Source organism: Lethenteron reissneri, chromosome 37 (assembly GCF_015708825.2).
Source record: "Lethenteron reissneri isolate LAM-NWPU_2019-01 chromosome 37, ASM1570882v1, whole genome shotgun sequence".
Classification (NCBI taxonomy): domain Eukaryota; kingdom Metazoa; phylum Chordata; class Hyperoartia; order Petromyzontiformes; family Petromyzontidae; genus Lethenteron; species Lethenteron reissneri.
In genome coordinates this window covers 8,436,573-8,461,987 of record NC_083815.1, presented here as the reverse complement: position 1 = coordinate 8,461,987, position 25,415 = coordinate 8,436,573, and the positions used below count along the sequence as shown (strand labels likewise).

Sequence of the window (25,415 nt, the reverse complement as noted above, 5' to 3'; positions counted from 1 at the left end):
CTAACATACACACACACAGCTCACACACACAGCTCACACACTCACACACAGCTCACACACACAGCTCACACACACACAGCTCTCACACAGCTCACACACTCACACACAGCTCACACACAGCTCACACACTCACACACAGCTCACACACAGCTCACACACACAGCTCACACACACACTCACACACAGCTCACACACCTCACACACAGCTCACACACAGCTCACACACACACTCACACACAGCTCACACACTCACACACAGCTCACACACACACAGCCTGTACACACACACAGCTCACACACACACAGCTCACACACACACAGCTCACACACACACAGCTAACATACACACACACAGCTCACACACACAAAGCTCACACACACACACAGCTCACACACACACACACACAGCTCTCACACACACACACAGCTAACATACACACACACAGCTCACACACACAGCTCACACACTCACACACAGCTCACACACACAGCTCACACACACACAGCTCTCACACAGCTCACACACTCACACACAGCTCACACACAGCTCACACACTCACACACAGCTCACACACAGCTCACACACACACTCACACACAGCTCACACACTCACACACAGCTCACACACAGCTCACACACACACTCACACACAGCTCACACACTCACACACAGCTCACACACACAGCTCACACACACACAGCTCACACACACAGCTCACACACACAGCTCACACACACACAGCTCACACACACACACAGCTCACACACAGCTCCACACACAGCTCACACACACAAACTCACACACACACAGCTCACACACACAGCTCACACACACAGCTCACACACAGCTCACACACACACACAGCTCACACACACACAGCTCACACACACACAGCTCACACACACAGCTCACACACACACAGCTCACACACACACAGCTCACACACACACAGCTCACACACACAGCTCACACACACACACAGCTCACACACACAGCTCACACACACACACAGTTCACACACACACGTCACACACACAGCTCTCACACACACACACAGCTCACACACACAGCTCACACACACACAGCTCACACACACACAGCTCTCACACAGCTCACACACACACACAGCTCACACACACACACACAGCTCACACACACACACAGCTCACACACACACAGCTCTCACACAGCTCACACACACACACAGCTCACACACACACACAGCTCACACACACACACAGCTCACACACCCACACAGCTCACACACACAGCTCACACACACAGCTCTCACACACAGCTCACACACACACACAGCTCACACACACACTTTACATATAGCCCACACACACACAGCTACATACACACACACTTTACATATAGCCCATACACCCAGCTAACATACACACGCACAGCTCACACACACACACAGCTCACACACACACACACAGCTCACACAGCTCTCACACACACACACAGCTCACACACACGCACAGCCTGTACACACAGCTCACACACACACAGCTCACACACACACAGCTCACACACACACAGCTCACACACACACACACAGCTCACACACACACACAGCTTACACACAGCTCACACACAGCTATCACACACACAGCTCACACACAGCTCACGCACACAGCTCACACACACACAGCTTACACACACAGCCTGCACACACACAGCTCGCACACACAGCTCACACACACAGCTCACACACACACAGCTCACACACACAGCCTGTACACACACAGCTCACACACACACAGCTCACACACACATCTCACACACAGCTCACACACACAGCTCACACACACAGCCTGTACACACACACACACACAGCCTGTACACACACACAGCCTGTACACACACACACAGCCTGTACACACACACAGCCTGTACACACATACACAGCCTGCGCCACACTGCGGGTCGAGCGCACGTCTCACGCACGCGAGCGAGGTGGACACGCGCCCTGAATGAACAATTGCGGGCCCGGCTGCCTTGCGAGAGACGGCGAAACAATGCACGTGAGTGGGGCGAAGGGTTTGCTGCTGCTGCTGCTGTTCTGGTGAAACGCATTCGTTGTCAGCGGCGAGCACACACGCCACTGTCACCTGCGAATCATCGCCAGCGCAGCAGAGGCGATGCTTTATAATAGATCAATTGTAATGTGTGTGTGTGTTCGTGTTGGGTTTTTTTTAAGTGTACGTGGCTGGGAGCTGTCGTGGTTTACTCCGACTGCCCGGCGATCCGAGTTCGTTCCCCGACACCCGAGGCCAACACCACCGGTGACGGTCATCTGAACCGGTCCCGGGGGCCTCATCCCTTAGGTCGACTCAGCCTCAAATGAACACCCGGCAAACATCGCCACTGGGGAGGTGGGGGAGACAAAGGCGGCCGGGCGTGGTTGCTGGCCACCATCATTAAGGTGCTCGCAAACAGCACTTGCCCCAAACAGCATGTCAAAGCCTACACGGGGGATCTTTGTCTTTGTCTCAAGTGACCGAGATATACCAACAGCCTCGCTCGCGTACAGAGAGCCGTCCCCCTTGCACACCCCGGTAAGCGATGGAAAATGGTTAATAAATCCGCACGTGTGCGTGAATAACAAGAATAAAATTTCGACGTACAATTAATTCATTATATGTGTACAGTCGCATTGCATTTATCGCGAAGGCGATTCGATGCAAGTATCGTGTGGCGTTATATTGTCATGGATGCTGCATTGCTGCTGAGAACACCGCATTGGCATTTGCAATATGTTGTGCATTATAAGTGACCTGCAAAAAATAACGCGCACATCGTTTCAGCATCGGCATGTCACAGGCAAACATGTTGCACATCGCGTGCATTAATTACCACAATTTATTGTGGATGTGCACGATCATTTTCAGCCGGAATCATGTTTATCATCATAATTCCTGCCCCCTAATCACCATTATGCTTATATATATATAAAATTACATTAGTAATATTATTACACAAATGTTGCACAACCCCATCAATACATAACGTCGCTGGAACATTATATCAAATAATGACCCAGCATGTTGTTCCATTATGTATATTCCACGCATCTCCCTTCCACACGTCCATTTACCGTATTTGCATACAGGAATAACACAGCCAATGCAGACATTAGTCGTACACATTACCGTGTGTGTGCGCGTGTGTGTGGGAGGTGTGTGTGTAACCTATCTATTTATGCTGTATGGGTTTATTCTTCACGAACCGGCCTTACATCAGCTGCTGCGTGCTTGTGTGCGTGCTGTGTCTGTGCACACACGCGCATGTGCGTTTGCGTATACGCGGACAGCCTACAGCCTGCTGCTCGCATTGCCTTCCTCACCACCGACAGATTTAATGCATCCCCCCCCGCAACCCACCCACCCACCCTCCTCCTCTCTCGCTCTCTCTCTCTCTCGTCTCCTTTTCTCTTGCCGATGCAGAGAGGTGCTCAGCGGGCAGGAAGCAGCACAGAGCGCGCGCTCTACGCTTAGATGCGCGCTCTCTCTCCATCGCTCCCATTCTGGGACTGGAGCATTGGTCGTTGCATTGGCAGCCTCTCGCTCTCTCCGTCTATGTAGATATTTGCCGTATATGTGACAGTACTGGCAGTCAGTCGAGTCGCTCTGTGGATTTGCGTGTGTTTTCTTGTTGTTGATGTTTTATATCGGCGCACCTGTGTGTATGGCATCGCTATCTTAATGCGCGGTCGAGTATAGCGTGTTGCGAATGGGGGGGTGGGGTGGGGGGGATAACCGAGGATAAGAAAGCAGTTTTTATTTTCCTGTGTTATATATTACACAGAGGGGGGGGGGGGCAACAACCCATCTTAATTGTGAACCTTGTCGCAAGGTGTCGAATTTGGCGTGCGTACGAGCAAATAATGAGCTGCGATATTTTCACGAAGATGGGAATTTTCTGATTTAAAAAAAGAAATCTCATTCATTTTGCGTCTTTATATCTTGTTTTCCCTCTCCACCACCCACCCCCCCTATTGTGGCTCAGCAACAGACACAGAATAATATATATATAAAAAAAAAACCCAGAGAGACTGGATGTTGTTATCAGGGCTCTTACAGGGTCCCTGCCCTCTCGGCAGCGCTGAAACCTTCTCCACGCTGCCGCATGACGAGGAGGCTTTCCACTCGCGTCCCGTCTCCTCCGACCGCCGTCGTTCACCGAGAACATAGAGAGGGAAGGAGGACACGGCAGAGGCGAAGCAGGAGGCTGAAGAGAAGAGAGCTTCCGCTGGAGAGAGGACATCCGACCATCAATCTCCAGCGCCGCGCCTACCCGCGGGCCAGCCACTGACTGAATTTGCTCGGACAGCAGAAAAAAAAACAGGACCCACCACCATCATCATCACCATCAATTTAATTAAGAGCAGCAGCAGCAGCATCAGCAGTAAAGCGGCGTGGTGACGACGGCGAGATCTAGCGCTGGTAATAAATTTAATAATAATAAATTATAACGTGGCTCGACGCGTCTCCTCCTCGCTGCTCCGCAGCCTCCTCCGCCATCCAGACGCATGATCAGTTCAGTGTGCGTCTCGTCGTTCCGAGGACGCAAGTCCGGCAACAAGCCGCCGTCAAAGACATGCCTGAAGGGCGAGATGGCCAAGAGCGAGGAAGAGGAGCGGATAATCATCAACGTGGGCGGCATGCGCCATGAGACCTACAGGACCACGCTCAAGACCCTGCCGGGCACTCGCCTCTCGTGGCTCACGGAGCCCGACGCCTACAGCACCTTCGACTACGACCCCAAGTGCGACGAGTTCTTCTTCGACAGGCACCCCGGCGTCTTCGCGCACATCCTCAACTACTACCGCACGGGCAAGCTGCACTGCCCCGCCGACGTGTGCGGACCTTTCTTCGAGGAGGAGCTCGCCTACTGGGGCATCGATGAGACGGACGTGGAGGCGTGCTGCTGGATGACCTACAGGCAGCACCGCGACGCCGAGGAGGCCCTCGACAGCTTTGACAATGCCCCCGACGATGGCGGAGGTGGCGACGGGGACGAGGAGTCGGGCGGCTCGGGCAGCAAGCGGTTCGGCGTCGATGACCCCAGCGCGGCCGCCAAGTCGAATTGGTGGCGTCGCTGGCAGCCCAAACTGTGGAACCTTTTCGAAGATCCGTACTCGTCCAAGAACGCCAAGGTTAGTTGCTGCTGCTGCTGCTGCGTGTGTGTTTGTGCGCGTGTGCACATTTTCCGACGGAAGCTTGTCTACCTATTCTCAATCTCCACCTGACTTCTCCATCGCATCCCCATCCTCGAGCTGTTTTGTCAGCTTCTTGCTCAATACGCTCTGTCTCAAGCCTCTGTCAGCATCCACCTTCTCACGTGACCTGTCTTCACCTTCTTTCTCTCCAACATTTCGTCATGCTATCACCGTCATCTCTCTCTCTCTCTTCCTCATCATCTCAATCTACAAATCATCTCTCAACCCTCTCTATGCATTTTTCTCCCATGCATTCTCTATCCATACATTTATTTATCTCCATTCCATCATCTTCATATCTCCATACTCACCCTTTCTTTATCTTATTTCTCTCCAACTGCTCTCTTAATCGTCTATTTCAGTCCCCTTATCGTTTTTTCCTCATAACCTCTTCCGATCTTCCCTCCATTTCCCCCCAGCCTATCTCCACCACATCTTCATCCTGTCGCAATGATAGTTCTACATTCGTTATTGTCCTTCCATTCATCCTCTTGCTCCATATGCTGTATGTACATCTCCATACATTTTCTCTTCATTCTCTCAAACACCTGCCTTTAATATCCTCTCATCCCTTCACACCCTGCCTCTCCATCTTCTCTACTTAACCTGTTTCTTCCTTAGCCATTCCTGACCCTCCATCTCCCTCCATCATCTCTCTCCAATATCTCACTTTTGTATTCCCATTATCTTTCTTTCATCTCCTCAACTTCTGCCTGCTCTATATCCACCCTCTCTCATCCTATCCACCGCCTTCAATTGCGTACAGCCCATACTGCATATTAAATTAGATGTCGAACTGTCGTAAGGAAACACTCAGCACACGGATGACCCATATTTACGCACAGCGCGAGATATGCATTTGATCAATAACCCTTAGATCCAAGTGAGAGGCCATCAGGACAATCATTCTCTCCTGCAGAAGTGTCCAGGGATTCATTTGTATATAAAAAAAAAATGCTATTCTCTCTTCAGTTTAATGTCAACATTGTCGTTTAAATAATCAAGATTGACCCAGACTCATGGACAATATTACCAAGACAGAACACCTGTATCCTACAGTGAACATTATATACAATAGCTCATTGTCGTGCTGATTATTATGGATTTTGGCTGTATGAATATGCGACGTATATATAAGAACACACCATTATATATGGAGATGCATGTTGCGTGTTTTTTTTTTCCTCCACAAAATCTCTATGCGTGCGTATACACATATACACGCACACGCGTTCCAGCAACCACATACAACACACATAGAACGCCGCGTATCATTCCGCATGGGCGAACGCACACGCGCGTTCATCCCGAGGACGCTGCATGGGAACACACACGTGCGGTGCATTGCTAATGAGCGAACAACACCAGACAAGAGAGAGAGAAAAAAAAAATCACACAACGCAACCGGCCCTCATGGCAGAGCCACCACGGCAGACAAGACAAGAGACGGCGTGGCGGCACGGGGCCCCCACCCCCACCGTAACCCATTCGCTCCGCCGATGGAGCTGACGCACAAAATGCGGCGGAAGGCGACGCCACACGGAGTGATGTAACGTGCAAGCGGGTGGTCGCAGCGAGCTGGCGGGCGCGCGTCTTTGAGGACCAACGAGCGTGGGCCATCAGTCAACCTTGCAGAAAGCGCTGCGGCGCAGCGCGTTCACGCGAGCGAGCGCGTGCACGGGCCCCGCTCGCTCGGTGGCCAATTGCTTGATGGGTTCTGCAGGCAAAGCCATGCCCGTGCAATTTGAAACGCAACTGGTGCCGACTGGCATTTCTCTTTGGGACGTGACGACACGTCCTGCTGAATACGATATTGCATGTGCAGTTGCATCTGAATAGGAGGCTGAGCCATGCGCGTTGCGGACTGAGATGCCTTTGTCTTTATTTTTTGCTCCGATCGTTGTCTGCGTGTTCTGATTGTTATATGTTTGCAAGGAGGAATGAATGGTGGGTGCGAGGAATCAATTCCTCTGCATCGAGTGCTCTCTAAACCGGTTCATCGGTCTTCCTCTCGGTTGAAGCAGCGGCAAATGAGTACCTCGATGTACCGCATGAATGACGGCGCTGGGAAGACAAAGGTGGTCGGGCATGATGCTGATGCTGGCCACACAATCCCTTTGCGTGACGTGTCAGCCTTAATAGGTGCTCACTGACAGCACTTGCCTCAATACCTTTGGGGCAAGTGCTAAATATGAGATTCATGTATATGCCATATGTCATTGGCATATTGCACAAAATTCGACAATTTTTTATCTGTAAAAGCAAATATAAGCAGAACTATGGTCTATATTTCCTAATATAAATACAAATATCTATTAGTCAATCAGCCTCTTGGCTGCCAGACCAATATCATCAAGCTACGTGTCTTATTATGGATCTAAGTACATTTATAAAGCAAGGTATCTTAAAAATATGTGCCCAGGTAGTACTGTGATTAAAGATGATGGGCTCACAATCTGAGGGTGCCAAATAAAAATTCCATCCCTTCAGGGTCAGTAAATATTAGAGACATTTCGTGAAAAATCAACAGTGGGCACTCTACGGAGAGAGGGAGACTGATCTTCGCAATGGGAATGTGGAATTTCCAGCACTGGCTAAGGGCCACGGATGACGCTCGGCGCACTTCCATCATGTTTAAGCGACGAGACACGTTGACTTGTGATCCTGCAGTATATTATACTTGTACTGCATACTGCAGTACGTTGTAACACGTAGGCTTTCGCGACCAATATGATTCACAATGAAGGTTTTTGGGTGAGTTCGCGTAAGACTATTCTGGCAAATCGCCCAATGATGCTGGATGTAATTAACAACCGAAACGTCGTACTCAAATTGTAAATGCTGTGGATTTATTCTCCAAGTAGTAATGAATTGGCGTTTTGTTTACCTGACAAATCCCTTACTAATTTGCTGCGTCGGGTGGTGGAGGGTTACGACACATTTATACTCACGCGATGCAACCCAAAAACCTTTATTATGAATACTGCAGTACGTGTGTGTGTGCTCCATTCCATATGAACTCAGTGGCTTTGAAGAGCACAAATCAACCAATGGTGGCGTCTCACTTGCTGCCAGATGCAAGCAATCTCTTGACATTATTCAACAGTAGACGATGGTGTAAAGTGTCACGGCCAGGCATTCGATATGTGTCTGCAACTCACTGCACAATGCTAACTTCCCAAGAATATTCTCTCAATGCCTGCCGAGCTTAAACAAACCCCGTGCCACTTATGGGAGAGCAATACGGTAATTACACATTTCTAATGTGAATGCTGTAGCCCTGGGTACGAAACGAGTAAAGGTCAAAGCTTCTCCTGCCTCAAATGAGCGATGGGGCATGACTCTTGAACTATTGGTGGACATTCCATATTCTCATGGCAGGGGGCTATCGTCTGTACACAATCGCCATACTACCGTGTTGATTTACTGACCACCCACGTGTAAATGTATCATGGGAATCTGTGAGTGAAGGCGGGAAAAACAATTGTGCCGAAAACTTGAATGCAAATATTCACGGCGTTCCTGTGTTGGATAGATTACTCTTGTTCCATTGTCTTTCTCGATTGAGACACCCCGCCCTCTGCCCCGTTCATTTAGTCTAGGCAATAGTTTTGCCTGTAAAATAACATTACCCTGTACTTTAGTTAATTTCCCTTTTTATAATTAGACTCTGTGCTGTCAGGATCATATCTTGAGATGAAAGAAAAGTCATTGGTTTATCTCACAGTGCATCACATTGGCAGCAGAGAATATTCAACTCTGTAGTTAAGAGCGTGCCATACATTTTTGAGTTGACCATAAGAATCTAGAAGTGGGCCCCCTCCCCTAAAAATGCCACGTTCCCGACCGTTACCCCAACGTGAGTAAAGGGACAGTGAGCCCAATCGCCCTTCCTTCGCCTTACCCAGTGGGCACCTGGCCTCGGGATTGTTGTCCACAGAATACCTTTACCACTTCCCCCTATCGCTCGTGCTTTGTAATGGGCTCGTTAAAAATTTAAAATAGAATAATAACTCGGCGCTATTAAGCCCCCCCCCACCCCGACACTCATATCAAGTTGTCATTTCGTGGGCCAAAGCCACAGATAAAACCCAAACTCAGTCCTGCCACCACTGGGTTTAATATAGCCCTGGAAAAATGATGCCACAAGACTATGTCTTAGTATCTTCAATAACGTCATCCACACGAGGCGATGCTTTATTTTAAGCTCGTGGAAAGAGTCTTTTTTTACATGGCAATAACATTATATAAATTCCCAGAACTGAATGAAGTCAAATTAAGTGGCATAAAAATCATTTTTTGTTGTTGCAGTCGTTGGTGACTGGACTGAGTCCTATCCGCTCGTTACACTGGAGAATCTGTGATGAATCCTGGCTTGGTCATGGAATTTAACCCAGGATTCCAATGGTGCCAGCTTAGTGCTCTGACATAGTATTAGCCTCCTAAGCCACCCGCACACCTCATAATTATCTGCGTGAATCTGCATTCATTCTTTATTTATTCCACAACATTGACATAACACGTTGATCACTGTTTTATGCAATACAGACTGCCCACATGCGGGTTCAGTTCAACGCTAGGGAACAGCAAGCCTGCCATGGTCGTGGGTCTCGTGATTTCTATTTGGAAATCGCTACGATGAAGTGGCTTGGGTGATTCAGGGGGACAATGTAATGTCCGTGTCACAGCACCGAACCAGCATTGAAGTGATGCTGCATTAGAATCCACAGATCATACCGGCTACTGCACATGGGTCTCGTGTGCAGATAATCTCCACGCAGTAGCAAATCGCTGTGAAAAATCAACCACTGCACAGAGGAGGAAAAAAACCACCCACTGCTTCAGATGACTATAAAATTAGGTTCGATTGAAACATAAGTTGCTTCTCTGTATCTCTCCACGAATGCAATATGTATATTTCAGTGTGTTGGCCCACTTGGCCTTCCAGACGTATGGTGCAAAAAAAGGGGAACTTACCAATAGCATCTGGCGATTTGGCAGTATTTGCTTATGAAGCTTGACTGTGCTAATGAGCCACGGAAGGTTGAAATCCGTGCAGAGTTTGCGCGTTTAGACAAATTACGTTGGTTAACAAAAGTCTGGAATGTCAGCAGGGCAATTGACTAGAAAAGATTTTGGATTAATGTGGAGATTAAAAGGTGAAGGTGCAGCGCCTGCAATATCTTTCTCACGACACTGCTGGCAGAAGAGCCTTCACTAGAGGGAGCTCTAGAGAGCCCCTCTAGAGGGCAATTGATCTCCACTCACAGACTGATCAGACATTCTAGAAGAGGTGGAAGTACCCACACTTTGCCCCACCAGAAGGAACCTGGCAATCGACGGTGGTTTATTCATTTCTACTGCTGGGTGGACTGAAGCAGGGTCTGGGAGGGGGGGGGGTGGACATTTAAGAAACTTTCACCGTTGTTAAAAATGCTCTACTACTGTACTTATTGAGGTTTTTAACATTCAGTTATTAAGTCACTCAGTATTAGAGCAGGCCAGTCTGCAGATGGGATGACAAGACTCACCTGGTATGCAGGAGGTCGTGGGTTCGATTTCCACCCTGACGCCTGCTGCTGTATATTTGCAGCTTGCATGTCTCTCTCCCCATGGTCGCGTGGATTTTTCTCCGGGTCTTCCGGCTTTTCTTTCCACATTTCGAATCATCATGCGTTTCGAGTAATTGGCGGCTCTAAATTTCCATGGTTGAGCTATCATTTGTGACCAGGTCGCTTCTGAAAAGTAGCTATATAGCTCAATGGGGCTTACCTGGTAAACATAAAAAGTGAATAGTTTACACTCAACGGTCCTCAGCGGACGCCACTCACGGAGCGCTCACTACTCACCTAACTCTCACCAGATAATTATTTGACACTTAAAACTCACCCGACGCTACTCGCTTGACACTCAGTTTAACGAGTGGGATAGCAGGGCTATGCAAAGCCTTTTTGGACTCCATCTGTGGCCACGTTAACCCTATTCGTACATCATCTTGAGATGTGATCACATTTAGATGCCTTACATTTTTTACATTTATTGTTTTTATGAGGCCACATTTGCTAACCCGTATATTTATGTTAGAAAAAAACAACGACCGAAATAATTTTTGCCCTGAAAATAAAATTCCCGACTAATCGCAGTAAAATGATTTTAAGACAAATTGTAGAATGTTTTCAAAAATAGCTAATTTGACAATGTAACAGAGAAACTAAGAATGTGGCCATTGGCAGAATCGTATGTTCTAGACCTTGAATTCCATTGCAACACACGTTTCACAGTTGTAGACAAATGTACTAGCATCTTCATGGTGATAATAGAATATATCATTGTACATTCTGATTGTGCATTATTATTAAGCAATTTTTTTTCCAGTTTCACGATGCCAATTGTGCTATCGGCGTCACGTCACGAGACAAAGTTTTCATTGAATCTCCCGCACAGCAGCGCAGCCAGTCAAAAATGGCTTGCGGAAGTGGATATCACAGAGCTGCTACTGAGGTCCCTTCAAGTGACCCCGAGTCCACAGCTTAGAGAGCAGAACTTCCCCACCTGCTCTAACATATGAGAGCATTTGCGCCATAACAACGCAGTCAGAACGTGACTTCCCTTCTCAGAGTTGGAACGTGGCCAAATGAAACAAACGTAACCAAATGAATGTAATAGATTTTTTTTCGTGCAGTCATTGGAAACTGGGCTGAGATCATCAACTCAATTCGCTTGAGAGCCTCGTTCAGTCGCGGGCGACCGACTGGATTCGAACCTTGGATATTGGCGATGCCCACTCCATTGCACATTTTATTTTTTGTATTTACCTGGATATATAGTTCAGAGCCCGAGAATCAGTGGTGCATGTGTAATAAACCTTCTCGAGACAGCTTCTGGAATCAGTCCTTTATTTTCCACTTCCACAGTTACACACACTCCCCGTTGCTGACAGGCAACGGGAAGCGGGCAGACAGCCAGCGAAGTCGCACCCCGCGCACGTGGCACCCAGAGCCCCGTACGCGCGTGGCTCCTGCTCTGTGTGTACTGTACGTATGTTAAATAATGATTTAACAGTCCACTGCTCCATGAAGGCCTCCCCTCCACCATATCAGTTCTGCTAGTCTTATTTCTTTAACATATTTACCACACTAAACTTAATTTGGAGTCATCACGGTATCGGCGCAGCACTGGTCAAGATGTCACTCGCTACCGATGTTCAGCCACGGTCGGGTATGGATCTCAGGTTGCCAGGTTTCGTCGTGTTGTATGCTAACCACTGCACTACTGCTGCACAATTGAATATATAGTCATACCTCGGTATACGACCGCTTTGGAATTAAGTCGAATGTGGTATACGTCGTGTTTTGACGAGAAAAAAATGTCTTGGGATACGACGTCTTGCTTGGGATACGAGGCGCTTGCTAGAACTTGTGTGGGTCGGGATGAGTCACCGCGTACCCCGTTCACACCTCCTCCCCTTGCTCACCACCATCCTCGTAGGCTATCAACTCCTCTCAGCAAGGTGAAGTGATGTTACATTTTATTTGTTATTTAAATTTATTTTAACTTATTCATGCATTTATTTTTATTTATGTATGCATTTTAGTAATAAGTAGTGTATACATTATTTTATACAATCCCATTCATGTTTAATACGCCATATAAAATATAATTTCTTATTCTCTGGAACGGATTATTTCCTTTCCCTTTATTTCTTATGGGAAAAATTTGCTTGGTGTCTACGTCATTTTCGGTACAAGTCCTACATTCTGGAACGAATTAACGACATATACCGATGTACCACTGTATACAGATGTTATGCTATATGCAAGGCAACACGCTTGATTGTGTCTAAAATGTTTTACCCACGACCGCACACCACCGGAAGGGGAACAGAGTCAGTTGCGTAAAATGTCAGCAGGCAGGGCAAGGTGACCACGAACGAGAAGGGACGCTGGCCTGGAAAGTGCCCAAGGTGACCAGAGATGGCACGGCTCAAGATGAGCAGCAGGAATACATAAAGAGCGCCGGGCATGAAGGGGAGAGGGGGGTGAGAGAGGAGGGACGAGAGAAGGAAGAGAGATGGAAGAGAGCGAGCAGAAGTGAGCTGCATGGAGCAGCGTCTGTTTTCACAGGGGGCGGGGGGAGGGGATGGATTCCGAGTAAAGGGAGGTCACACACAAGTCACGTGATTTGAAGGAGGCTTTGAGCTAATTGAGATATATATATAAAGAAGTGTACAGGTATGAAATATTAGCTAAACTATATTGTAAATGTGGGATGAGCTATGACAGTTGACTCGTTGTGGTTGGCATGTGATGTGAAGCATATTCATAAGGAAATTATGGAATACAATATAAAAAACTGCAAATTGTGCTTTAAATAATGAATGAGATCAATGATAATGCAACAATACGTATTCCAAGTTTTGTATTATAGTACTCAGTAACTGTATAATTAAATTTAAGATTTTTTAATCGCCAACATTTTCCAAATTACCCGTGAAATATTAAAACTGCAGTACGTATCTATACCATGATTACGACACAGTATTTATAACGGCAGACGGTGAAACAGCAACACCAAAGGGTCGTCGCTTGGACACAGCAAGAGAAAAAACTCCGGAAAGCGTTCCCCGCAGTAAATCCATATTACATCCATAACAGGTCAAATTATCAAATATAATGGGATTTTTTTTTTTACGCACTGCAACTCAGAGGGAAAAAAAGATCTTGACATTTTGTCTGACAGGCCTTGTGCAGTGAATCTGAAGTTAGAGTAAACACAAACGCACCCAACCCCCCCGGGTAATTGATTTGATCAACCGACTTTCTTTAAACTTGCTCAAAGCAGCAACCTTATATGCAGTATACTGTACATACAATACTAAATGTTTAACACGTGCAGAGCTTTCACTGCCCATTGTTATGATTCAATGATTGATATTCGGGTCCACCCGGCACGGCCAACAAATAAATAGGCCGCGTGGACGAACGCGGCAAATTATCACCGCTTTGGCACATCTGTGTGCTGTGGATTGCTCACCGAAAACATTCCTCAAATGCTTTGTTACCAAACCCTTTAAAAAAAAAAACCCGCCCCGCCAAATCTTACAAATAATAAACCTCCATTTATCCAAAGACAGAATTGTCTCTTCAGACCATTTTGCTACGGCAGTCTCCTTTCGTGGACTATTTAGACAATAATTTTAACGCGTAGTTTTGCACGTGCCATGAAACTGGAATGTCTAAATGCCACAAATGCATGGGGATAACACTCAAATATCCACACACATAGGTCAATAGGTCACCGTGGCCAGTACTGTTCATGCCATCAACACTTGCTATCTTATTTCTCTGCTTGATGCAAGCTCTTGCAGTGTTTACAGGATTGAAAGGCTAACTGCAAAGTCCTCTCCTACAGTACCCCGCCATCTGGAAGTTCCTTCCATATTGTCCATCATATTGTCCAGCTACGTACGGTGCAAAAGAAGTTCAAAACATACATCTACATCATATTGTCCATCTTTGTGTCAGGAATCCTACAGTCACCCAAACCCTGATTTCTCATCTGGGAAGGCAGTGTCCACCAGCCCACGTTTACAGCCACCTTGAGCGGAATGCACAGATCTTGTTAATAATCTGGGCGACATCTGGGCTGGCATGGGGCGTTTTATTTGAATTCGTGTCTTGATGTGGCAGTTGAACCTTGGTGGAGCACCGGGAGACAGCCACTCCACTCCTGGTGTCTGCAGAGTTATCATGACTTCTAATGGTTCTCCTGTCTGTGATGATGCTATGATAAATGAGGGTCATACACTCCCCTGTTATCTAAGCCATTGTCACAACCGGAGAATCATCTGCCTTGGGTAGTTGTACCACACTATGAATCCCAATATGGTACCTTCAAACGGAGCCCACTTAGCCACCACTTTTCGACAAACCCTGCCACATTATGACAACAACATTCAGACAACTGCTCAGTTTCTCTCGACAAAGACTCGTGTTGGGTTTTAGAATAGAGGTGAGCAGACTACTTGTGTACTGCCCTGTGTAGGCTTGCATATTGATCCGAAGTAGGGTGCCTTCAACGGATACAGATCTCTGTGTAATCCACCGTTAAGTAAACTTCTATAGCTTTTTCTTGGTTCTTTCGGTAAAGTCACGTAGAAGGAAAATAATAAAATAATAAAATAATAAAATAATTCTCACGACGTTTCGGCCACAACGGGTCTGTCGAGAAGGCAGAGTCTGAATGGAACGCCCCAGGCTTGGAGCGACTATTTATGCTGGGATGGAGGGTCGTAGAGCGTCTTGACAAAATAATTTGCATATCAAGAGGAATTTAGCATATTTATGGGAAATGCAGATATGCGATTAGTACTACAAACGATGCCTGGCATGATTTTATTCAAGTCATCTTGGTTTGAAATGCCTCATTTATGTGTTTGGATGAGACGCAACAATTACACAGCTGATAACGAGTGATGCATGAGACTTCGTATTGGTATTGATAGGGCATGAGGTTCTAAACAGAGATTGACCCTTCAGCATCATCATAAGACATATAATCCATTTGAAAATTCCCCAAAGCAGTGTGTTCTCTGCGTGTACGAGCATGGCTGTGGCAAGAGATTTGCACGAAACTTTTGAAAACCCTTCATGTTGGCTTTTTTTTTTCTTCATCTTTACACAATCGGGGGATGGGGTGGGGGGAACCTTTCCACACATTCTGCTATGAGATTGACACACTTATATTTGAATGCTGAGAACTGAAAATTAGCTACTTGAAAGTGAACAACGAAAACGTTAACATGGTGGGGTTTTTTGTTGTTGTTGTTGTACAGTCATCGTTGACTGGACTCATGCCATTGTCTTTCTCCACTTGAGAGCCCGGCTTCACTCATTCCCGCTCCGAGACGTCTTCAAGTTGCAGGGTGAGGTCACGTTCGCCACCGAATCGCGGAACGCGCAAGCGATTCAGCGTTCAATCTATTTAGAGAGGCATCGCGGCGCTGTTTTTAAAGACATTGTACTCACCGCATGACCACACTCTGTGATAGCCGGCGCCAAACTGTGCCACACGCTCTCCCGCATGGCCTTGTGGGAGCCTCGGTACCGATACAGTTTTTTTTGTTTTTTATTTCGGTTTTGTTTCCTCCATGTACACGTACGTCATCGGGAACAGGAAGGGTTAATTAATTAATGACTCCTGACTGCCTGGATTCGAACTCAGGTGCCCAGCAGTGTTAGCTCGGGTTCTCTGGCTTGGCCACCTCATTTTCAGTAACTAAAATAAATAAATCTCTGTACGGATTCATGGACAATTCAAATCTCCGTGTGAATTCAGTGTCAGAGCATAAACATATTCACTTTCTGTTTGAACAATTAAGAAGGTTCAATTGTCAAGAGGTATGCAACCTTAATTCTTCGCTGAATGTTGCCTGGGCAAGAGGCTCAGGAGGCTGATAACCGTGGTCCAAGCACCGAGCCAGCGTTGCTGAAAATCCTGGGCTTGGTTTAAAAAAACCACCCATGATTTAGTGTGGCGAGATGATTGTCTTATAGATTTAATTAAGAAAAAAACTCCCAACACATTTATAAATAACACCGCGGCCTTAAAAGGAGAGAGAAAGATATCTAAATAAGCAGGCAACGTTTCGGGCAATGGCCTTTCTTCCCAGCACATAATTAGAGAGGCCACAGAGAGATAGAGTGGATAACAAGAGGTGGAGGCTGCACTTTATACCATGGGGCCTAATGAAAATTACATTTTTTAAATGTTTTCCGATGAGTAGTTTTCAAATTAGCGTATTAATAGTTACCTAATAGTAGGTATTGGCCAGCCAACATATATGCATTCATGCCCTTCGCTTTTCAATTAAGAGGCCCTATTGAGGGCTGTGATTTGAATCTTTGCGGATGAAATGTAGCACCTCTGGTGGCTGCAGGGGTCACGTGGCCGAATTGGAATTGTGTGCATCATGTACTGTACTAATCACGTGGAATCAGTCGATTCTTGCACGCACAATTCTCCGCTTGTATCGCGAGCGTAAGAATCAATTTTAAATCAATAAATTCAATGCGTCTGTGCGTGCCCAGTCTCATTCCCATCTATAATGATCCCATTCCCATCCAACCCTTGCCTCGTCTTTCATATTAAATTAGCTTTGTCACATCTATACAAATTGCAGCACTGGGAAGTAAACATTTTGGTTGATTGACGTGTGATAAACAAATAAACTCCATGCAAGGGCAGGGCACATGAAAGGTGCACCTTCCGAGCGTGGAAACGCGACTCCCTGAAGGTACCCTCAGAAGTAGCTCTGTGACTTCATCTTCTGGGAACTATTCTCCGACACAATGCTCCGGCCGCTACGCTGCTAATTGCAACCGCCGCATGGGCGTATTTCGTCATCTGATGTCACGATGGCGAGAGCACAATGCGAATATAATTGGGAGCAGAGCATAAAAAAGGACATTTTGTGATATAATATCAAGGTCTGTTATATCCATCAGTCAGTTTATTTCTGGTAAGGCCCATTGAGCTCAGGAGCTCGTTATCGACGCGGCCAAGGCAGCATGCGTGTTGCATGGGCAGAGAGGGTTTACAGGGGTGGCATAGAACAACGGCGGCGGGCTACATGTTTTATATAAACATTGCGGACAATAAAATAATAGGCAATCAGAACGGTGCACAATGGGAAATCTAGAAAGCGATCCAAAATCACGTTACGCATGCCACTGGTGAGATCAACTCACGATATTGAAAATGGCATTTGTAATAGCAAGATATCTAGATTTCAATTGTTTCCTATCTACTGCTGGATAATGGCCTCGCCACATTGCTGCAATACCTCATGGCCGGAAGATTTTTACGATCCATCGCACTCCTGCACAAGCTGACCACGTGGCTCCATCTCTCTGTGGCGCATTTCTTCCTTTGGGCTGCCATTCTGTCGCCAGGCTCATTCCCATCTCCGATCGTCCCATTTGGAGCAGTGTCCTTGCACAAGCCCACTTACGTTCATGACAATCGCGTCCGATTTCCCTTTGTTCCCCGATCTGTGCGTTCTGCTCTCTGACTGTCACGATGTCATTTAATTCGTGCATCTCTCGCTTGCCTCTTTGCACATTGTTGAACTTCTGTTCCCATTTGACTTGGTGCAGTGTTCACGTTTCTGACCCACGTCATGGCTGGCAATATGCACCGACTGAAAACTTTCCTCTCGAGACCAATTCTTCTTTAGGCAAATTACAAAATCACTCAATCATGCTGTCGTTTATTTTTTGTTGCTTCATCATTTCCATCCCAATCCACCTTACAGGCATGTACACGTTTGTTAAATGCATGGTATCAGGGTACAAATACATTGAATGGCTTTGGTTGGAAATGAACAAACATTAGAAATAAATGAAAACAAATATGTATCCGTACATATGCACAGTCTTCATATCACGTTTCCTTAACCCATTCACGAACTTTAACTGAAACGCCACACTAATCAATAATGCATCTGGCGATTCAATTCATTTTATTGCAACAAATAATTTCCTAACTTAGAACAAATGTTATGGCACAAGATGCGGAAAATGACGACACAAATATTCTGCGTGCATCGCCCTAATAATTACGACCCGCTAAATTCAATGCGCGCCATCATTTCTAATAATTTCTTCCCGCGTACATTTATAATATTCACAACACGTCTCTATAAACTCGTGATCTAACAATCACTATGAACAGAGTTCCTCGGGGCAGTCTACGTATTGCATACGCTGGCAGCTTCTCAAAAAATCATGCGTGTGCTTCACCGTAGCACTGGGATGCTGCCGCAGTGTAAACACAAAGGTTAAGACACTGACCTCGCCATGCAGAGCAGAGGTCTAGTCCGGTGCGGCAGTGGAAAAACATGGTGCAAGTCTATTAAACCCCCCTGCCTGTCCACCCAGCCGTCTACATGGGTGCGGCACTAAACTGAAATTAAACTTTGTTTATTTTTCGATTTAAAGCTTTCGTGACTGCAGGGATTCATCTTCTTGGTTCTTTCGGTAAAATCACGTAGAAGGGAAATAATAAAATAATAAAAATAAAACATAATAACATAATTCTCACGACGTTTCGGCCGCAACGCAAGCAGCCGTCCTCAGGTGAAGAACAGGTCTGTCGGAAAGACAGCGCCTGTTTGTTTATTTTACCAGGTAAGGCCCACCGAGCTATGCAGCTCTTCGTCAGAAGCGACCTGGCCACAGACGATAGCTCAACAAAGCGGGTTATCATATGCAAATGTATAGCAGCCAAATACTCTATAACGCATATTGATTCTAAATGGGGAAGGAAAAACCGGGTAGAACATGCAAACTCCAAATAAACAGCAGTCGTCAGGGTGTTGATCAAGAACCATGGTCTCCTGGCATACCAGGTGAGATTTGAAGCTTTCGTGACTGCAAGGATTCATATTCTTAGGTTTTTTCGGTAAAGTCACGTAGGTAAAACATTTAAATTTGTATTTTACTTTTATTAATTTTAATTTTTTTACCTACGTGACTTTACCGAAAAAAACCTAAGAATATGAATACCAGGCGAGGTAGTTAAAGTCTCGCCCCCATGGCGCCTGAACTGGTCCTGGGCTGCCTCATTCGCCTTGCTTGTTGACCAGCATGGTGAAGTATGGTAAAACAACCTCTATTGGCCGACACAGGGTGGAGAGGCCTTCATCAAGCCGTGGGGTGACAATGGCCTGAAAAGTCTAATTATCATTACAGTATTATTTATTTTGTAGCAATATATTGATGGTAGCATGAACATCCTGCTGCTAAAACCCAGACGCTTGTACTTTGTGTGCACAGCTTGAGTCAAAGTGAACTCAATCACGTAGTTTGGATTCAGACTATATCACGATTCCCCAATGATCTGATCCGGTCCGCATTCCTGTGGACCTGATCCTGATTGGCCCTTTAAAGCCACTCCAAGATCGATTGGGATACGATTTTCATTATTGGTTATCAATATGTGAAACAATTGTTCTAGACGAAGATAACAATGGAAATGCATGTTGGGCTTCTTTATAAAATTGAAAAGTGATTTATTTAATACAAATACATTCTCAATGAGTCTCGACACACATTTTCGGGCAGCTCCTGCGTTGGGATGTTTGACAATTTCCCTCGATGAATGTTTCCAATTTGGGACGAAAATCCAGGGAAATCCCATAAACATTTGAGATGTATCTCTCAGGTTCTCACAGACGGGTTCATGAACCCACCTATATTGAGATTTGCTGACCGGCTCACAGATGAGCAGGTTTGGGAGTCTCACGAATCTCTAAGCTGTTCACCAACCCACGCCTCCAAAGCACTGGGCCACACCAAAAGAACCGGCTTTCGAATCAATAAAGATAACACTAGTCAACACACTTTTTCTGGCATAAGGTATTCCAATGGTTTTAAGGTAATTTTGGGGTGTTGATTCCAAATCTGGCATCAATTTTGTCTATCACGTCAGGTTTTTGAGATATCAAATATTGCATTTTCAATAAAAACTGCAGAAGAAAAATATTAAATAAATGTGGATATCTACATAAAATGATATTATAAACACACTATCCTAAAAATACAGCACCATATTTTAACACTAAAGCAGTCACTGACTCGCAACAACTTGCACTCATAAGTGACAGAGTTAATTTCGGGTAAAATCATAAAATGAGATGTGATAGAGCAAATCTGAGATCAGATTTGGAATCAGCACCATGGAATTAGTCTAAAACAGCTGCAAAAGTCCAGGCCAGAATTTTTTTTTTGTTGACCAGTGTAATTAGTGAATTTATTCATGACCCCTGCAGCCTTGAGCAACTCCGTTACTACTTATTAGAAAAAAATAATCATTCAGTGTAGCGTACTGTGGCTCCAGGAGCCAATTTTTATTCTTCACGTCTGCATTTTTAAACAGGGAGCCAAATCGGCTGATCAGAACCTCGGTTAAATTCAGTCGAGGCATTGAAGACGTCCATTCAGCTTCCCCCGAGGGTGTCCCTTCAGCTGTCACATCTGGACATGAACTTACGAGTCGCTGTGCATAGCAATGCACACAAATAAGCTGATCAGAATGTGCAGATTTAACCTTAGTTGGTCCTGATTCGCCAAACTGATTCAAATGTTTAATCGGGTCCACCCGATTCCAAAATTAACCGAAAGTGCACTCCCCCACCCCCCAGTGTTTGCACATTTATTAACCTTTAAGGATCACGTGTTGCTGATGTTCAGTGCATTGCGTATTTTAGTGCAGAATTGCCAACCCTCCAGTATACTTGGCAGAGCATCTGCACAATGTTTGCACACATGTCCCAACTTAAATAAAATCAATCGTGCGCATGTAAATCAACTCCATTTCGTCCCTGTACTATCTCATGAATAACACGAGGCATGTCAGCATCAATAAACGTGCCAACACTCATCCGTACGTGTGGTGACACAGACTAAACTGAGTTTCTATTGAACCGTGTACCACGGGACATGTCTACACCCCATCACGCCGATTCCAACCCGACCGATCTCATATGATCTTGGAGCTAAGTAGGGTTTGAGCCTGGCAAGTGCTTGGTTGACAAAGGACCATGGAATTAGAGGTGTAGGGAGTCTGCAAGGTGAACAGGAGAAGGCAGCTATAGAAGTCGATTTATTCTGCTGATGCACAATTTGACTGCGATCCGATTCTCGTGGATTTTCTGCCGCCACTCCAGTTCATTCCCAACTCTGAAACACCACACTCATCGGACTGCCCCGACATTTCAATGAGATTGGTGGACACAACACCCATGGTATGCAGTACTAGGCAAATAGTTGACAGAGTTTGCGGACTCTCCCCATGGTCTGGAGAGGTCACCATGGGTTGGCAGTATAGCAATGGATTCTGGAATCTATCTGTGCGGAGCTCTGGGTGTTTTACCCCTTGTACGTGTGGAGGTGTTCTCAAGGTTATTTGTGGACGAGAGACTGCGGGGAGAATCGCTGGTGGTGTCGGCTTGGGGCTGCGAGGTAGCCACGAGATGGTAGCAGAGCGGTGTGTTTGAATCTACGTGCGCAGAGCTCTGATTCTTAGCATCCCTCTCATTTTCTTGGTTCTTTCGGTAAAGTCACATAGAAGGGAAGTAATAAAATAATAAAAATAAAACATAATAAAATAATTCTCACGACGTTTTGGCCACAACGCAAGCAGCCGTCCTCAGGTGAAGAACAGGTCTGTCGGGAAGACAGCGTCTGAACCTGAGGACGGCTGCTTGCGTTGTGGCCGAAACGTCGTGAGAATTATTTTATTATGTTTTATTCTTATTATTTTATTACTTCCTTTCTACGTGACTTTACCGAAAGAACCAATAAGATGAATCCCTGCAGTCACGAAAGCTTTAAATCTAAAAAAATCCCTCTCATTGTTTTATTTTCGGGTGCCCTGGTTTCTTCCCCATGTAAAGTTTAATGTACAGACTTGTTCAAACATTCCAATGCAGTCTTTATTTGAAGCTTTCGTGACCGCAGGAATCTGTACTCTTTGCAAAAAGCAGCCTGCATCAGCAGCCTCCCTCCTCTTTCTTCCACCCGATGACGATTGCTTGCTTTGCGATCGAAACGTCGTGATCTATTATTTTTTCTACCTACGTGACTTTACCGAAAGAACCAAAGAGTATGGATTCCAATGCAGGTCGTGTGTGGTAGGGTAAAGTGTGGGTACTTCCACCTCTTCCATGATGTCTTACCAGCAGGGAAGAGCAGGCCAAATAATTTCTATGCGGGCTATCTGAAGATACACCTTTGCTTCTACTTCATTACAAAATTACTGGCAGGCTTTGGGAATTGTATCTTCTGATACCAGACAAAGTGACCCGTGCAGACTGCTGGATATGGTTGTGCTTCGACTGAAACAAAGACACACTCAAGGACAAAGATGTCCATTGAGCCTTACATACCGGAGAGATGACTGTCGTTCACAAGTAACCATTATGGCCAGTTAGGGCACAATCAAGTGTCGTGATTCAGAGTTGCGATCCATTTCAAGAATACATTCTTAGTGTTAATGGCGTTGTGAATGTACACGCCTTCAGCGGTTTGAGCGGTCGGGTGGACCCATTGCATGAAACAAATAAGAGTGGCAAAAAGAAGCGTCGATTCTTACGCGCGCAGAGCGGTGCACACATCGCGACCAACAAGAATCGATTTTCACCGCCGGATCGGCACAGGACCCCTTATCACGGGATCACAAAGGGGTGGTGGTATGGGAGGGCTGAACGATTTGGGGACAATATCTCATTGCGATTGCGTTTTGATTTGCGATCAAAAATTGAAAAAGTCTAGCTTCGGTTCAATATTCACTGTGTAATAGATTTTAAACATGTGATGGAGCATTACCACATGATTCCATCAAAATATGAACCGCTCTATATATTCTAATGCAAGGATGAGAACTTAAAATATGTGAATGGCTTCCAACGTGTATTTATTAAAACGTTTTAATTGAAATAGAACAATCAAACATAGAACAATTGTTAAGTTAAACAAATAAAGTTAGAACAATAAAAAACATATAAAACAATTCCAATAAAAAAAGAGGACTTTTCAAATCGCAAAAAATTGCAGCCTTTGCGATTTGCTAATCGCATTGTTTCAAATTGCGATTTCGATTTGAAATCGATTCATCGTTCAGCCCTACCCAGGTGCGATCGCACTTGGGCCATACATTCAGACGCTGTCTTTCCGACAGACCTGTTCTTCACCTGAGGACGGCTGCTTGCGTTGTGACCGAAACGTCGTGAGAATTGTATTTTATTATGTTTTATTTTTTTTATTTTATTATTTCCCTTCTACGTGACTTTACCGAAAGAACCAAGAAGATGAATCCCTGCAGTCACGAAAGCTTTAAATCGAAATTTGGCCCACCTTGTTTGTGTCCACAGCTGCGGTGGCTTTGCACACTGCACCGAGTTCACGGCCTTTAGAGGTTGTGGTGATGAAGGAGAGGGCCCATGCGGGTGCCTCCACCACACGATTTGCTACCCAGGGGATTCATTTCTCACGGAATATTTTCAGGACCCCACCCCCCTCCCCGCAATTCTATAAGCCTCCACATTCTGAGATTGGTGGTGGTAGTGGTGGGTGGGTGTAGGGGAGGCAAGAGCGTGGAGGGCGGGGGGGGAGCAGCCCAATTTTTTTTCTGAAGCTCAGTCCCGGACAGCTCCGATTAAGCTATTTCGTGCGACGGATGTTGCGCATGGCCAGGGATCGAACCCAACAGGGGGGGTTTGCTGGGGGGGATTGTAGCGCAGTGCGCAAACCACTGCAGCACCGCACACTCCACACACACACACCGCACACACACACACCACACACACCGCACACACACACACCACACACACACCATACACACACACCGCACACACACCACACACACCACACACACACACACCACACGCGAGCCTGCGGTATTGCAGTAGGGGGGGGGGGGGAGAGAGTAAATGAGCATAGAGAGAAAACAAGAGTGTGACACGCTCGTACCGCTACTTGCTGGCGTGCCGCATGCCCTCTGTTAATGAAGAATTCGCTGGTGGCTCAGCCATCGGCTGCACCTGTTGGCGCAGCGATGTCCCCTCCGAGTGAATGCCGTCATGCATGGGGAGGGAAGGGTGGGGGGGCACCGTCGCACTCTCGTGCGTGGTCAGCTGGAGGCGAACTCTCAAGGTCAAACGCGGGACGACTTTGACGTGTGCACGACCGAGAAGAGGGCACGTCGCTTTGGGCCCCCCACCCCACCCCCCGTCCTTAACCCGGCACTCGGCTTGCAATTATACTGGTCAACACACTTTTTCTGGCATAAGGTATTCTCAACGGGTTTAAGGTAATTTTGGGGTGCTGATTCCAAATCTGGCATCAGATTTTGTCTATCACGTCAGGTTTTTGAGATATAAAATATTGCATTTTCAATAAAAACTGCAGAAAAAATATTAAATAAATGTGGATATCTACATAAATTTTATTATAAACACACTTTCCTTAAAATACAGAACCATATTTTAACACTAAAAAGTCACTGACTCGCAACAACTTGCAATCATAAGTGACAGAGTTAATTTCGGGTAAAATCAATGAAAATGGGGTATGCCGATAGCATAAAAATGAGATGTGATAGAACAAATCTGAGATCAGAT

The 25,415-nt window shown here is 46.0% G+C and overlaps 1 protein-coding gene across 2 annotated transcripts in view; it reads left to right on the top strand.

Annotated features, from left to right (window-relative positions):
* The first annotated feature begins 3,459 nt into the window (after positions 1-3,459).
* LOC133351504 (potassium voltage-gated channel subfamily C member 1-like) overlaps positions 3,460-25,415 on the top strand; it is a 102,579-nt gene continuing 80,623 nt past the window's right edge. For both annotated transcript variants that reach the window (XM_061566762.1, XM_061566761.1), the window contains exon 1: positions 3,460-5,170. In XM_061566762.1, coding sequence (XP_061422746.1) covers positions 4,544-5,170 — 627 coding nt within the window. In that variant the 5' untranslated portion in view covers positions 3,460-4,543. The remainder of the gene's footprint in view (positions 5,171-25,415) is intronic.